General features: G+C 41.8%; 1 protein-coding gene across 8 annotated transcripts in view; it reads left to right on the top strand.

Moving 5' to 3' along the window:
* The window catches only part of CREB5 (cAMP responsive element binding protein 5), a 264608-nt gene that overhangs the window by 189661 nt on the left and 58501 nt on the right, over positions 1-16446 (top strand). For all 8 annotated transcript variants that reach the window (XM_083705954.1, XM_083705953.1, XM_083705955.1 and 5 more), the window contains 2 exons: positions 2184-2310; positions 3358-3468. In XM_083705954.1, the coding sequence (XP_083562080.1) occupies positions 2184-2310; positions 3358-3468 (238 nt within the window). The remainder of the gene's footprint in view (positions 1-2183; positions 2311-3357; positions 3469-16446) is intronic.

Here is a 16446-nt window from a genome sequence, read left to right on the forward strand (position 1 = left end):
CCATATGGGCTCTTGAGGATTACCTGTGCAAACGGCAGAAGTCAAGCCAAAACAAGTTTCTGTCAAATGGCCTAACACCTAAGTTTATTATGAAGGTAGAGAGCTCTATAAAGGGTCTGTAAGCAGTGCAGAAAGGACTGGCTATGGGGCTCCAGAAAGTTATCTGGGGGCTGCTTGTTTTATGTCAGTCACCTTGAGAATCAGCTCTCCCTTACACAAAAATATAGTTTCATTGAGTCACAAATGTTAGATTTGGTTTTTTTTATTTTAAAGGCTCAAAGCAATCTGAAAATGCCTTGTTCAGAGGTAGAGTTTACTGCAGTTTAAAGCCATAGCACCGTGAACCCCTTGATGTGCATGCAAAGAAAGGCCTGGGCATACAAAGCAGAATTTGGTTTTGTGTTTCTTCTTTCAGCCAGCAGCTACTCCGAAACTCAGCATTTCAAGCTGGCCTTTAAGCCAAGAAATGTTTAAATATCAGCTGGTGGTGTGGCTCAGGGTGTGGAGAACAGTTGAGGGAAACAAACTATTTAATTGTCCATATTTTTCAGTAGAACTAATCTGGAAAAAGACCAGGATCAATAAAGCCTTCAGCGTAGCCTCCAACTGATCCGAAAAGGCTGGGGCCATCATGAAAACCCTGAAGCCGTCACGGCTTCTCACTATGTCATGCAGAGTCCCGGATTCTGCAAGTGGGCAAAGGGAGGGGGAAGGGAGTGGGGCTGGGGGGGAGGCCGCCCAGCCCCTCATGGTGACACAGCAGGACCCACAAGGAGGAGGGGGGCAGGGCACCAGTTGCTGCCGCTGTGCTCCTCAACTCTCCCAGCCGGTACCACTCAATACACCCAACTATGGTGATGGTGCTGCCAGGAGCAGTTTAAGCGGGGGCCAGTTCACACAGCTACACAAGGGCCCTCTGGCAGTCCTAGCCCTCAATCACAGAGACTACATTGCGGGCGCAGAAGTGCCATTTTGTAAACATCCAGCCTGGGTACCTCCTCTGACAGCCAAGGCAGGCTGATGGAAGCATCACAGTTTTGCCGTATACAGTGGTACCTTGGTAATCGAACGGCTTGGCTCCCAAACAAATTGGCTCCCAAACACTGCAAACCCCGAAGTGAGTGTTGCGGTTTGTAAACGTTTTTCAGAAGCCGAACGTCCAATGCGGCTTCCGCAACTTCCAATTGTGTGCAGAAAGCTGCTGCAGCCAATCAGAAACTGCGCCTTGGTTTTCGAACCATTTTGGGAGTCGAACGGACTACCGGAACAGAGTAAGTTCAAGAACCAAGGTTCCACTGTATCATCTAAGGCTTCCACATATAACCAAGACATTTGCCGGTACAGTATTGTCACATACTCCTCTTGGTGACAGGCATTGGGTCAGCTCAGCCAACCCCACCCTTTTCCTAAATTCCATCAGCAGTGGGGGGTGGGGGGGAGAACACTGATGTAAGATAGAATTCCCCTATTTTCATCTGAGGGATGTTGGAGGATATGCTTAAGTAACAACTGCAAAATATTCAAGTTCAATATCATTGTACTGAAATTGTTGGTGCTGTTGAATCATACATACTCTGAACGACTTGGGTCTTGGATATTTTGTGGAGCGCTCACTTTCCATATTGGCCAGTCTGGATCCCAAGTTCAGTTGTGGGGATTTAAAAGCTGAAATTTAGGTTTAGAAGAGTCATGTTCCTCATGCAAATAAATAAAAAAATATTATTCACTGCTCATATTCAATCAAAAACAATGCTGAATTCAGAGCACAGTACTGGAGGTTCAAGAAAAATCACCATAAAATAAGGAGATAAGTGCACAATCTTATACGTGTAATATAAGGAAATAAGTGCACAATCATATACATGCCTACTCAGAAGAGTTTGATGGGATTTACACTCATGTAAGTAAATGTAGGATTACAACTTCCGTCTCAAAATTATACTTTTGCGGGACATTTTTCAGAGACTTTGATACAGTTAAAAGAATCAAACTGATTATGCATTAAGCCTTCCCCCAAAACTTTCTGCCATCCTTTCCAACTCTGAAATGAGAAAATTTCACTGAACTTAAAGTTCAAATACCAGATGGGTTTTGAGTTTTGACATTCATTTTGAAATTGAGTGTGATCATTTTTTCCTTAATATGTCTCAGTTCCTTTTTCTCTCTCTCCCCTTTTTTTCTAGGCCTGTCCCAGGCTCATTATCGTCATTACTGCAGCTACACAACCGGCAACGACAGCCAATGCCTGCCTCTATGCCTGGGACTCTACCAAATCCTACAATGCCTGGTTCCTCTGCTGTTTTGATGCCCGTAAGTATGGCTGCTATCTCTCTCTCTCCCTCCCTCCCTCCCTCTCTCTCTCTCTCTCTCTCTCTCTCTCTCTCTGTGTGTGTGTGTGTATTATTTGGTGGTTTGGTGATTCAAAGTGCTTTTGCCACCTGTCCCCCAGAAAGGCCAGACTTCTTAGAAACTATATTGTTTTCTAATTTAATGTAAATGCTGATATAAATCAAGTATGCACCGTTTTCAATTTCATTACTGTATCTCTGCATCCGTTAGAAGAAGAAGAAATTAAGAGGTCCGCACATAAAAACCTCTTGGTATTTTTGTTTCCTGATTCTATTTGGCTGGTTATAGCTTAGATTCTGTCATGTTCTTTTTCTCTTCTGTTAAATTTTTGACTGGCTATGTTTGTTATGCCACATAAGAAAAATAATAAAAAGTAAATGAATAGAAAGAAACAGTATTGTTTCATTGAAAATAACACAATGCTTTTTAAAGTAAACAATTCTTGAGCATTTCTCCTGCAATGTGATTTTCAGGAACATCATTTTTGTTTTGCTACATGAACTGAGTATTTAAATAACATTGTGCTGCAGTAGTCTAAGGCAGGCATGTGAATTCCCCCCCACCCCCCGCTGTCAGATTCAACAGCTCCATTGGGAAAAGCCTCCCATTTCCAACCCCCCTAGATCATACATTTTATACATATATCTTAAACAAGTTAGTTTGGGCTGCCCTGACAGCATCAGCCATAATTTTATACAGTGATGTTTTAAAAGCCACTTAACCCAGTGTGTTGTTTTCTAAAAGCAAGGGAAAATCATTATTGAAAGTCTCAAGCCTAGGTGACTAATTTGTTCTTCTGGTGAAGAGGCAGTTTTCTATTGATTGTTGGACAAAACAAAGTTACTGGCTATATTTTCTGAAAGCAGATAAATACAGCCAGCAAAAAGTGATGGCCATCCTGCATGGACACAATGAACCTTGCCTTTGCCTGCTTGTAGTAAGCCTTTGGGAAATTTATCTTACCTTTCAAATACCATCTGATTTATTTTGCTCTTTATCCTTCTCTAGATGGAACGACAGATGTCTATGAACACCAACATAATGGGAATGCAAGGCCCAAACCTCAGCAACCCGTGTGCTTCACCACAAGTCCCTCCAATGCACTCAGAAGCCAAAATGGTAAAATATTGAAAACATATTGTATATGTTGTCTGCTGAAAAGATTATTATGCTCTTCATTTGCTGGCCTCTGAGGACAATCCAAATACCGTATTTTTTGCTCTATAAGACTCACTTTTTCCCTCCTAAAAAGTAAGGGGAAATGTGTGTGCGTCTTTTGGAGCGAATGCAGGCTGTGCAGCTATCCCAGAAGCCAGAACAGCAAGAGGGATTGCTGCTTTCGCTGTGCAGCAATCCCTCTTGCTGTTCTGGCTTCTGAGATTCAGAATATTTTTTTGTTTTGTTTTCCTCCTCCAAAAACTAGGTGTGTCTTGTGGTCTGGTGTGTCTTATAGAGCGAAAAAATACGGTAATTCCTTTCTGGTCATGTGATTACGTGTCTGCTACAAACAAGTTCAGAGCATGGCTGACTCAGTTGATTTTTTGTATCTCGGTTGGATAGGGGTTAGATAGGTTGGTCCAGGCGGTGCCTCAGAAATCATGAGGAAAGATGGAGAGAGACAGCGATTGCCAAGGGAGCAAGGGACAGGGGAGGTGCCAATATATCTCCTTGCCAAGGGTGCAAGAGAGCCTAGGTACGCCTCTGGATATTGGGCATAGGATATTGCGAGAGGAGACTGAGCTGGAATACTTGAACGTTAGCAGTAGAAGTGCGTACGTGAAAGGTTGCTCTTAAGTGCAAGTTATGAGGAAATATTTGGCGGAGGGGAAGGAGGTGCAAAAATGGTCGGTGCCATTGGGTGCTTGTAGAAATGGATGGATCTGACACTAGGCTGAAGGAATCCTAGTGAGTTTGATTCCCAAGTGCCTGAATATTTGATTCTCTTGCCGCGTGTATTTAATTGTGTGTTTTGTTTAGCTTTGTTCTTCAAAGTGGATTCTGAGACCTTAGAATATAAAAAAGTAGAGATGGGTGAACTTCTGGCGCATGCAACTTTCCCACATGCTCACAAAAAGTTCTCTTTGACCCACTTCCTTATTAAACTGTGTTTATATATATATGCATAATACATATTTAAATATATATTTTAAACAGATTGTCTCTTCAAAATAATGCATGCCTAAATGTTTTCTCTCAAACTATGCATTTCTAAGCACAGTGTGCCTTTAAAAATGTATTGTGCTACGTTTTTGAGCTGTTGAGATATTTAGAAAGGGGGGGGGGGAGAGACATGATGGATAACGTACGTTCTGAACCGCAAGTTAGTCTGGAAGGTGTGGATCAGTCAGTTCATATTGCCGTTTGGAAAGATCAAATTCCTCCAGCACTGAGGAATCCAAGCTGCTGTCATTTGTATTAAAACTCGTTATGCATTGCCCCTCACATAGATATATTGTATTTGGACTCCTGTTCAGCGCTTAGAGATTCTCATCCTGGACTACCTGGATGAAAGCTACCATGCCGTGGCAAGTCAGCTGGCAACCCTCCCTGCGCAAGACCTCACTGCTACAAAGGTCTTGGCGAACAAACTCACTGAGACATTGCTTTCTCTAGGTTTTCACCAAGGCAAAGCTGATCCATCAACCTCCCGTAGATACAGTATCAGCAATTAGCGAGACGAGCTCCAGAAAATAGCTTGCCACATTCCAGAACTGATGCACGCTCTATCAGCAGAATTCGCACAGCGAAAGTTGCACGCAGGAGAGTATTATTTAGAAGTTTATTCAGCATTGGTCAGAACAAAGAAAAAACATGACTGCCTGCTTCGGTATGCTCAGGCAGAGAGAAACGAAAGCATAGACACAACAGAAACATCCTGTGAACAGGAAATACGCAGACTCTGTGACTCACAAAGCCTGCTCCCTTTTAAGGTGGAACGGAAATATCCTAACACACATATATACATGCACAAACATGCTCACATGTGTGCATAGATTCTCTCTCCATCAGCTCAGTAGAACTGCCCAGCTGCTCTCTGTACCACATGGCTCTCTAGGCCCAATGAGCGACCTGCTCCATCCTCTGCTTTACAGCACTGTGACATCCTCCTTCTTGCACCTCCCAGTGTCCTCACTGGTTTAAAACTCCCCCTTGCTTTGGCATGCCATCAGTGGCAGTGCCAACTGTTTCTCCACTTCCCCCCTGCTTCTTCCCTGTCTTGCCTCATTTTGAGAAAGGGCTAAAGGGGGCCTGCAGAGGGAGATCTTTTCAGCAAGGTGGTCAAAAGAGGCTTCAGCAACCACGGTTTGCTGCTGCTGCTGCTGCTGCTATAGAACCACCCACCCACCCCCGTTTTAAACTTTATGGATAGTTTCTTGTGACATTTCTTTACAATATGTTCAAAGCAGGGTGGATTTGATTTAAACTGAATTGATTTAAATCACTGGTCAGTGAGACTTGATTTCAGACTTTTTTTTTTACAGAAATACTCATTCTTGCTGGTATAATCTTAATATTTACAACCAGATGAAGGCTTCATCTTTGGAATAATAAATTTTCAGAGTAGTTTTTACAGTTATATAAAAAAATGCTGATTTGGTTATACTATTCGAAATACGTAGACCGATAATTATGAAATTATTGTGAGGTTTAATAAGTTCACTGTTTATATTTGGACAACTTTTCTGCTTCCTTAATAACAATTTAAACAATGTATTGAACTAAAACAATAACATTGTAGCATATGTATCCATGTTTGTTAACTGATGTGGTTAAACTTTTTTTTAAAAAAATTTGACTGAGTTTTAGCACACATGAAAAACTTAAAACAAATCCTTATTTCCTGATGAATAGCCTTTGAACTATAATGTAACATGAATGAAAAACTATCTTTAGAAATATTTTTCCTCCAAAAGCATTTTATTTTAAAAATCCAATTTAAATTTTAAAAAACCCTTTTTTAAATAAAAAAAATCTGATTTACATTTAAAAAATCCGTTTTTATTTATTTTTAAATCATTGATTTTTATCCACCTTGGTTCAAAGCAGCTGTTCTAGCCACCATGGCAAACTGTGGCAGCAGTTCTCTCTTGGCTGCCCAACCCAGAAGGCCTCACTTTGAAGTACCCCATTGTTCCTTCCTCAGAGGAGGGCCACCATCTTGGGGGGCCTCAATATCCCATGACTATGGTGTGCACATGTACAAGTCATATGGCATTTGTTCAAGATGTTAGCACATCACGTGACATGCATGTGCATGCCGCACAACAACAGCCTCCTCAATCATGGGGGCAAGCCAACATGCTTGACTTAGAGTAAGAGGAGTTGGCAGTGAAGAGCTTTGTCTCCACATGAAAATTGTCTCATTCCATCTCAGGGCTTTTTTTCATCTGGAACTCACCAGAGCTCAGTTCCAGAACCTCTCAAATCGGTGCCTTCATGGTGCCTCAAATAGAAGTGTTCATGGTGAGTTCCAGTACCTATTTTTCTAGAAAAATAGCACTGCTCCTGCCTACCTAGCAGTTTGAAAACAAGAAGTGCAAGTAGATAAATAGGTACCACTCCGGCGGGAATGTAAACGGCGTTTCCGTGTGCTGCTTTGGTTCACCAGAAGCGGTTTAGTCATGCTGGCCACATGATCTGGAAGCTGTATGCCGGCCCCCTCGGCCAGTAAAGCAAGATGAGCACCGCAACCCCAGAGTCTTCTGCAACTGGACCTCACAGTCAGTGGCGTAGCATGGGGGGTGCAGGGGGGCCGGCCACACCGGGCGCAACATCTGGGGGTTGGGGTTAGGGGGCACAAATCCACGGGTTGGGGGCGCAAATTACTTGCCTTGCCCCGGGTGCTGACAACCCACGCTACGCCACTGCTCACAGTCAGGGGTCCCTTTACCTTTACTTTACCTCATTATTGGGCTAACGCTGTGGACTTCCATACGATCTAAGCTCGCTTGTGCTAGTGTCAAGTTCTTCTTCTTATAAGTCTGAAACTATAAGAAGCAGATACAGTGGTACCTTGGTTTAAGAACAGCTTAGTTTATGAACAACTTGGATTATGAACGCTGCAAACCCGGAAGTAGGCGTTTTGGTTTGTGAACTTTGCCTTGGAAGCAGAACATGTTGAGTGAGTTCCATTTGTAAATTGAGTCCCCCGCTGCTATGGAAAAGCACGCCTTGGTTTAAGAACGCTTTGGTTTAGCAACAGACTTCCGGAACGGATTAAGTTTGTAAACCAAGGTACCACTGTACATAAAAGTGTTTTCAGGATTCTGATATGGCATTTCGGAGCAGAAAATTGCCTCAATTGATCAGGGGAGCTGTAGTCTATACCAATACAAAATGGCATTAATACGTGGGAGACAGGCAGCTGGTGCCTAGCATTTCATATTGTCACCACATGCTTAGAACTGCTTATTGCCGATTTGAAAGGAAGCCGCAATGTGTGCTTTTGAAGTTACTGTTGTTCGCCGCAGGAGGCGGAGGAGGGAGACCTTTTGCCTGCCAGTAGATACAATGCGCACTTATGGTAGACATGAACGGTCACATCTTTAACTCAATATAAATTTCAGCTAGGCAGCCAACCCAAGTCTTTTTAACACCTCAGCTGAAACCACACTCTGTAAACATGCAGTTGGTTGGCTTAAAGCAGCAGATGTAGCCAAAAGAGTTGGCAACAGCAGCCAAACTAAATCTGTGGTCAAGGTTTTTTTTCTCTGCTGTGTGCCATACCGTAATCGTGATGTGCCAAATAGCTACAGCATCTCCAGCCCAGCTTATTAAATCTTTCTGGATTAGGCTGCCGGCAAGTGTTTTTTCCCTCTCTCTCTCTCTCTCTTTCTCTCTCTCTCTCTCTCTCTCTCTCTCTCTCTCTCTAACCCAAGTACTGTTGAGCCAAGCAAAATACTCCTTGGCTGAAGAAGAAAAAACATCACATTGGCATCTCTTTCAGAGGCATACATTTCTACTGTTACTTTGCCTCTCCCCCCCCCCTTTTTTTTTAATGGAACTCTGAGGCTTTAAAACCGAAATTATTGATACATATGGTGAGAATTCTGTTCTTTAATACGTGCAATTAAGTGGATCACTTTTTAATCTCAGTAAATTTGTTTTGGCTTCAGAGTCAGAGTTGCAAAGGTGTTCCTCTGGCAAGCCTTTCCCCGGCAGATAATTCCAAGAACCGGCATACAACAGGATGCCATTAACCTGCGGACTTAATTACTTTTTGATAGAAGTAATGTTTAAAAGAATTATAATATGCATTTATGTGCATTAAGCATAAGCATGCATCAATCATTCATTCATACAATTTCCCTAAATAGGCTGTGCATTGTAAACTGATTATAAGCTAAGAAATGTGTATGCTGCAAAGTTCTTAAAAGTCCCAAAGCTGCGGTTATTACAAATATCAGTGCTGGGAGTCTTCTTTTGCTTTGAATCATAGAGTTGGAAGGGACCCCAAGGGTCATCTAGTCCAGCGCCCTGCAATGCAGGAATCTCAGCTAAAGCATCCATGACAGATGGCCATCCAACCTCTGCTTTAAAAACTCCAAGGAAGGAGAGTCCACAACCTCTCAAGGGAGACTATCCTACTGTCGAACAGCTCCTACTGTCAGAAAGCTTTTCTGAATGTTTAGTCAGAATCTCCTTTACTGTAACTTGATGCCATTGCCTTAAGTCCTACCTTCAAGAGCAGTGGCTATCCTATCTCCTCTCAGTCTCCTCTTTCCCAGGCTAAATGTACCCAGATCCTTCAAGTGTTCCTCGTAAGGTTTATTTTCCAGATCCTTGGTCATCTTAGTTGCCCTCCTCTGCATAAATCCTGTTAGTCAACATCATTCTTAAATTGTGGCGCCCAGAATTAGACACAGTGTTCCAGGTGTATCAAGGCAGAATAGAGTCATACTATTACCGTGGTACCTCGGGTTACAGACGCTTCATGTTACAGATGCTTCAGGTTACAGACTCTGCTAACCCAGAAATAGTACCTCAGGTTAAGAACTTTGTTTCAGGATGAGAACAGAAATCACGCGGCGGCAGCAGGAGGCCGCATTAGCTAAAGTGGTACCTCAGGTTAAGAACAGTTTCAGGTTAAGAACGGACCTCCAGAACGAATTAAGTTCTTAACCCGAAATACCACTGTACTTCCCTTGCTCTAGACACAATACTCCTGTTGACAGAGCCTAGAATAGTGTTAGCTTTTTTTTGCTGCTGCATCACACTGTTGGCTCATGTTAAGCTTGTGTTCCAAGGCTTACAGTGCAAGCCTTCACATATTTACTCAGAAATGAATTCTAGCAAGTTCAGTGAGGTTTGATCTCAGGTCACAGAATCATAGAACTGCAGAGTTGGAAGGAACCCCAAGGAACATCTAGTCCAGTGTTTCCCAAACTTGGGTCTCCAGCTGTTTTGGGACTACAATTTCCATCATTCCTGACCACTGGCCTGCTAGCTTGGGTTGATGGGAGTTGTAGTCCAACCCCCCTGCAATGCAGGAATATGCAGCTGCCCCATATGGGAATTGAACCTGCAGCCTTGGCGTTATCAGCACCACACTCGCAACTGTGGATATAGGATTGGAGCTGTACAGAGTGATCTGACATTCACATTATGCTGGTGGAACAGCCAAAAGATGCTTAGCCTGAGATGGTAAGAAGAAAGCACACAAGTACAATGGTACCTCGGGTTAAGAACTTAATTCATTCTGGAGGTCCATTCTTAACCTGAAACTGTTCTTAATCTGAGGTACCACTTTACCTAATGGGGCTCTCGCCGCCACTGCAAGATTTCTGTTCTCATCCTGAAGCAAAGTTTTTAACCCAAGGTACTATTTCTGGGGTAGCGGAGTCTGTAACCTGAAGCGTCTGTAACCCGAGGCACCACTGTAGAACATTGGTTGGTGTAAATTTGCTCCACTGACAGGAGTGTGAATTGAAGAGGTGTAGGATTTGGCATAACTGTTCTCTGCTGTGCCACTCATGGCCCACCCATAGCTCTACCCCTTTTCAGCCATTTTACGCTGTATTTTCACTGGTACTATATCCACTATATTCAAAGAATTCCACTGACATATTTTTTCATTGTATATCTGGTGTTCTGCTGATACAGCAGAACTCCTGCCAAACCCTATTGCCCTTCAGCTGGCAGTTCTTACAGATAGGATTGCACCCACAGAATCATATTTTATTGTGATTGCCAAACATTTGTTGCGTATGCTACACTATATATAACACAGGAAAATTGTTGGGAGGAAAAATGAAAGAGCAGCTTTGCAAACATGTTAGAGTTGTTGGAACAAACTACATGAACCAATGCTTTTGAAGGAGTATCATTCCTTTAACATATCATGGTTATCTGGAGAGACACATATAATTCTGCTGTGTCAAAGTGGACAAGTTCGTTTTTGATGTAAATGCTTGAGCCTTCATCAATTACCTTTGGCTTATATATGTAGTTTTTCTCTTTGTTCTATACTGCATTATTTAAAAGGTATGATTATTGTTTTAAAATGGCAAAAAGAGGAGAAAACTAAACAGCATGATGGTATCCGGCCCCAGTTTGTATAGGTTCGTAATATTTGGGGGCGGAGGGATAAGGAGCAACCAGTGTTGTGTTGGGGGAAAGATTCCTGTTTGGAATTTATAACCAATCACATTGCTCCTGAGGGCCCTTGTGGCATCTTGACATCAGAACATAAAACATCAGTGAAAACCACAGTAAAACAGCCTCTGTTAAAATTGAAGAAGAATCCTAAAGTAGCAGAACAACCTATCAGCAGATAACGGTTATGGGAGCTGTGCAGAAGTTGCCAGGTATAGCAGTGTAGCTGCAGTGTGTGCGCACACAAATGCTGCAGTGATACGTAGGTAACATCAGCCTTGTGGATTACTGTATTTTTCGTTCTATAAGACACACCAGACCACAAGATGCACCTAGTTTTTGGAGGAGGAAAACAAGAAAAAAAAATATTCTGAATCTCAGAAGCCAGAACAGCAAGAGGGATCGCTGCGCTGTGAAAGCAGCAATCCCTCTTGCTGCTCTGGCTTCTGGGATAGCTGCGCAGCCCGCATTCGCTCCATAAAACGCACACACATTTCCCCTTGCTTTTTAGGAGGGAAAAAGTGAGTCTTATAGAGCAAAAAATATGGTATTTCCACCTCGCCCACAACACAGAGTGGGAAGGGTCCCAGTCAGGTTTAAAAGCTTGAGAAATTGTTTCACTTTTGGATGGTTATCAAGGTGTCTCTTGATTAATCAAACAGCAGATTTCTCAAAACATGAATTGCTTTTAATATTACTGTAAGTTCCTTACTAAAACTCTGGATATCAAGTGTCCTAGGTTATCAGCGTGGTCCTATGCACATTGATGCTTCTGTGTTGTGGATTGACTGCAGAGACAGGGGTTTGGATTAGGTGACCTTTGGCCTATTGTCCAATTCTAAGATTCCCTTATATCTGCTTGGAAGTAAGCCCAGAGAGTTTACGTGGCTTACTCCCAAGTAGGTGTGCAATAGCACTGGAACCTTGGGCGAGATTATGCCCACCCCCTTCCAGATTGTAGTGCCTTTCTTTGTGAATTCAGCCCGCCATCCATATGATGTTTAACTGGTGATAAGTGTCACGCAGTACATAAAAGCAACTCCAGTGTGTGTGAACTAATAAAGATTGCTCGTTATTTTCCAGGGGGAGGGAGGGAAGGGAAGGAGGAAGTGGAAAAAGTAGCCAGTGCCATCCTCATGTATATAGTAGTGTTCTGTCAGAAGCCAGACATACTAAAAATATTTATGCAATTTAAAATAATTTGTACAGGTCTAGCAAAGACTATTTTAGGCATTCGAACATTTGCAAGATCCCATTAGAATTTGTGCGTAGCCTTGGCACCTGAGAATATGGCATTACCAAACCTTTCATGTGAGAATGAATGCGAACTGAACTACTATAATAAAAACATTATTTCTTGACAGCATCCTAAGCCGGCAACTGGACGACACATGTCTTTTCAAAACAATATTTTTTAAGTCTTACTTGTATTCGCATGTGTGCTCAGAGGTGGGTTTCGTGCTAATTTAAACACTTCACAAATAACATTTAAAAGCTTGTGGTTGCTACTAATGAAAAAGGGGGAAAGAAACCGAGTCACACTATGCACATCTGACACCCAAATACATTGACATGCTTATTTTAAATACTTTTTAGAAGCCATACATCGTATCCTCAAATCCAGACATTACAACTTTTCCCACTTCGAAGGCGAAACTGTGTGATTTTAACTAATTATAAAACTGATCTTGCAAATCACCCACTGAACAGCTGGTAACAAAAATAAAATTACAAGAATAATGACTGGTTCTCTCTATTTGCATTAACATGACCTTAGCAGGCTCTAACATATATTAATGCATACCAGGAATTCCTTTGTCCATACCTTCCATTTACTGCGCAGTTTCCTTGAACTTGGCTAGGTCAGTTCATCTCATAGTTCAGTTTCCTTTAAACAAATTTGGGGTTTAATTACTCAGGCCAGAATCCAAATACTCCCTTGGGCTTGTGCAGGCAAGTTATGTGTACATGTTGGGGCTTTTCCCTCCCCCCCCCCCATCTTCAAATAGTTGTGCCCTTATCGCCCCTTTCACTCATTGCCGCAACACATGGGCAAAATATTGTTAGCAGGGTCACACGCACAGGCCCTGACATCTCCTGCCCCACTGGCCTTACTCCCCCAACATCTGCATTTTGAGTAGGGTGCCTGTGTGTGTACTCAGAATGAAGGAGGAAACTGGTTCGCTTTGCATTTAAAGACAAACTTACTTACTGTGCAGCTCCTGGAACACTATACAAACCAGCACACAGTTGTCCTTGAAAATTCACGCTTCTGCGAATTTTGCAGTGCAGCTTTCTAGTAATGTGTAAAAAAAACAAAACCCACATGTGCTAGGTTAAAATGTGCGGAATAATGCATATAATACTGGTAAAATAATGTATGCATCACATTAGGAAAATTTCTTGTAAAAATGTATATATCAGGATGTATATATTATAGCATAAATATAAATATGTATATATATTATAGCATAAAAATGTGCAATTTAGGAGAGACTCGTCCTAAAATACTAATTAATTTTAATGCAGTCAATAACACTGTATTCCAGCAGCAGCAGCTGGATCTCTAACAGGTACACAGCAAAAACCTTTAATGGAAGTCCATTAGATCATAAAAATGTGGGTTTACATATTGGAATGTAACAGTCTATTGGGTTTCACGCCTTCTATTATTGCATCTTAATATCAGTTCAATAAATGTATCAGCAAGAATTTTAGAACACTTATTTTCAGATAAAATAGGCGCCTGTCTCCATTATGTGAAAGTAAGTAAACTATATGTGGACGAACCACTCATTCAATTACTTGTATTAATATTTAACAAAACAATGCAAAACAAATGCCTACTGATTAATCAGAGGCAACTTTTGAATTGATTAAAAATTATTTAACTTATTAATTTATTGCATTTTAGAGCCTGAATTAATTTCAGAACTTTCAAAACAAACATATTATATATGAATGTGTTGTGGGAGAGGGCCGGGGGGGGAAAGAAAGAAAGAATATATTTCAAGAAGAAGAAACGGGAAAGTGTTTCACAGCTCGTCCTTTTAACTGTCAGGGGTTTCATGAATAGTTGGCACGCTCACGCTCACTTTTCTGAGCAGATAAAACTAGATATCTCTCTCTCTCTCTCTCTCTCTCTCTCTCTCTCTCTGTGTGTGTGTGTGTGTGTGTGTGTGTGTGTGTGTGTGTAAAAATAATATCTCCCCTTTGCCTTTGAGGCTGTTTGTGACGTGATGAGACATACAACTCAAGTGCATGCCAGATGAAGGAAGAAAAGCTTGCAATGTAAAACAATGTTGTTGTTAATGGTGCATGAAAATAATCCCGGAAAGTGAGACTGCACAAATTCCAAGGAAAAGGCTTTAAAATACATCCATGCACCAAAAAATTCCCATTGTTTTTGTTTTTAAGAGACTATCATTTCCTTTCTCCAAGTGGCTTTACTGTCAAAAGGAGTTGCTTTCATGTACACCAAGTTCAGGGAGAACAACACAGCATACACAAGTTACGTCAGGAGTAGCCGACTTGACGCCCTTTAATGTCATAGAATTGTAGAGTTGGAAGGGACTCCAAAGGTCATCCAGTGCAATTGCCTGCAATGCAGGAATCTCATCTAAAGCATCCATGACAGATGGCCACCCAACCTCGACTTAAAAACCTCCAAGGAAGGAGAGTCCACCACCTCTTGTGGGAGTCTGCTCTACTGTTGACCCGCTCTTACTGTCAGAAAGTTCTTCCTGATGTTTAGTCCGAATCTCCTTTCTCGTAACATGAATCCATTGATTCTAGTCCTACTCTCTGGAGCAGGAGAAAACGAGTTTGTTCCCTCTTCCATGTGATAGCCCTTGAGATCATTTGAAGATGACTATCATATCTCCTCTCAGTCTCCTCTTATCCAGCCTAAATATACCTAACTTCCTCAACTGTTCACACAAGGCTTGGTTTCCAGACCCTTGATCATCTTGGTCACCACCCTCTGCACATATTCGAGCTTGTCAGTATCCTTCTTAAATTGTGGTGCTCAAAACTGGACACAGTACTCCAGGTGTGGTCTGACCAAGGCAGAATAGAGTGGCGCCATCACCTCCCTTGATCAGGACACTATATTTGTGTTGAGGCAGTCTAGAATAGCATTAGGGTTTTTTGCTGCTGCATCACATGCTGTCGCTGGACTACTATTCCCATCAGCCTCAGCCAGCACAGCTAGTATTCAGTGATGATGGGAGTTGTAGTCCAACAACATCTGGAAGGTTACACTTTGGCTAATCCCGAGTTAAATGTTTTGTGCCCAGCAATTTTCATCCAGGGTGAATTAAAATAAAAAAATAAAAACCACCACCATTCAAATGACTCATGAGACAGAGACAGAAGCATGAAGTTGTTGTATGAAGTAAATGGTTATTTTAATGCCCAGCAGACTTGAAATTTAAAAAATGCAGGAAATATTCAGGCTTGTTTCCATAAAACATTAACTGCATGATAGAATAGTATGAAAAATGATAAGAATCACCACAGATTAAATCAGCAATGTTCTAGTATTTAACATACCCACCCAACAATGTGACTCAGGAACATATTCTGTCTCTCTTCTTGAGTCATGGAAGGCCTGAGAAAATCTCGTTTCTGATTACTTCATTGTCAGGATCCTTCTCTCTCTCTCTCTCTCTCTCTCTATATATATATATATATATGTTGGTTGCTGAGTTGTTACTGGGGTCCATATGCTTTTCACTGGCTAGGGCATATGTTGCAGGGAAATTGCCTTACCCTGGCAAAACACTATTTTTTACTTTCTAAATGTGCTTGATGAATATGTCATCACTAGTTTAACTGGGGGAAAATAGCAGTAAGCTCATCCTCTCCTTCTGCCGCACAGATCTAGCATTTTAGGGACGTGGTAATACTGACTGTGAGAGGATTTCTGGGGGAGACCTTTAGAACCATCTCATTTGTTTGAGTTGCGTCATGAATTCAGAAAGGTAGTGAGAAATTGTGGCACACCTGATTCTTGCCTCTACATTTCATCTTTCTAGGTGACGTGAGAAGGGGAGGTTTGCTTTTCTCTTCTATTATGGTATACATTGTTTGCATATGGATTTGTACTCACACATTTCACCATGAGTGAAGCACGAAAGCACAGAAAGTGGGAGCTTGGACCACTTTCATTGTGTCCTTAGCAAAATTGTTGGGGGGGGGGGGTATGAGGTTTTGTGGGAGCCTGAAAAGGCAGCTTGAAGGAGAGTTATCTTTTAATACAGCAGCAGCACCCCCACCCATTTGCTACATGGAGACAAGATATGGCACTGTGCGCACCATCTGTGGCTTGTGTTTGTGTGTGCATGCGCACGAATGCACCTGTGTATTTGCATTTGCTATATACTGAATTTAGCAATTCTGAAAATGATAAGAATGTAACCAACAGATCCATGACATTTAAAGGTGATTTCTAATTGTGATTTAACATTTTGCCGTTGATTTAAATATTCTTTGGCCACT

The sequence above is a fragment of the Podarcis gaigeae genome (assembly GCF_964106915.1).
Source record: "Podarcis gaigeae genome assembly, chromosome: 12".
NCBI classification, from domain to species: Eukaryota; Metazoa; Chordata; class Lepidosauria; order Squamata; family Lacertidae; genus Podarcis; species Podarcis gaigeae.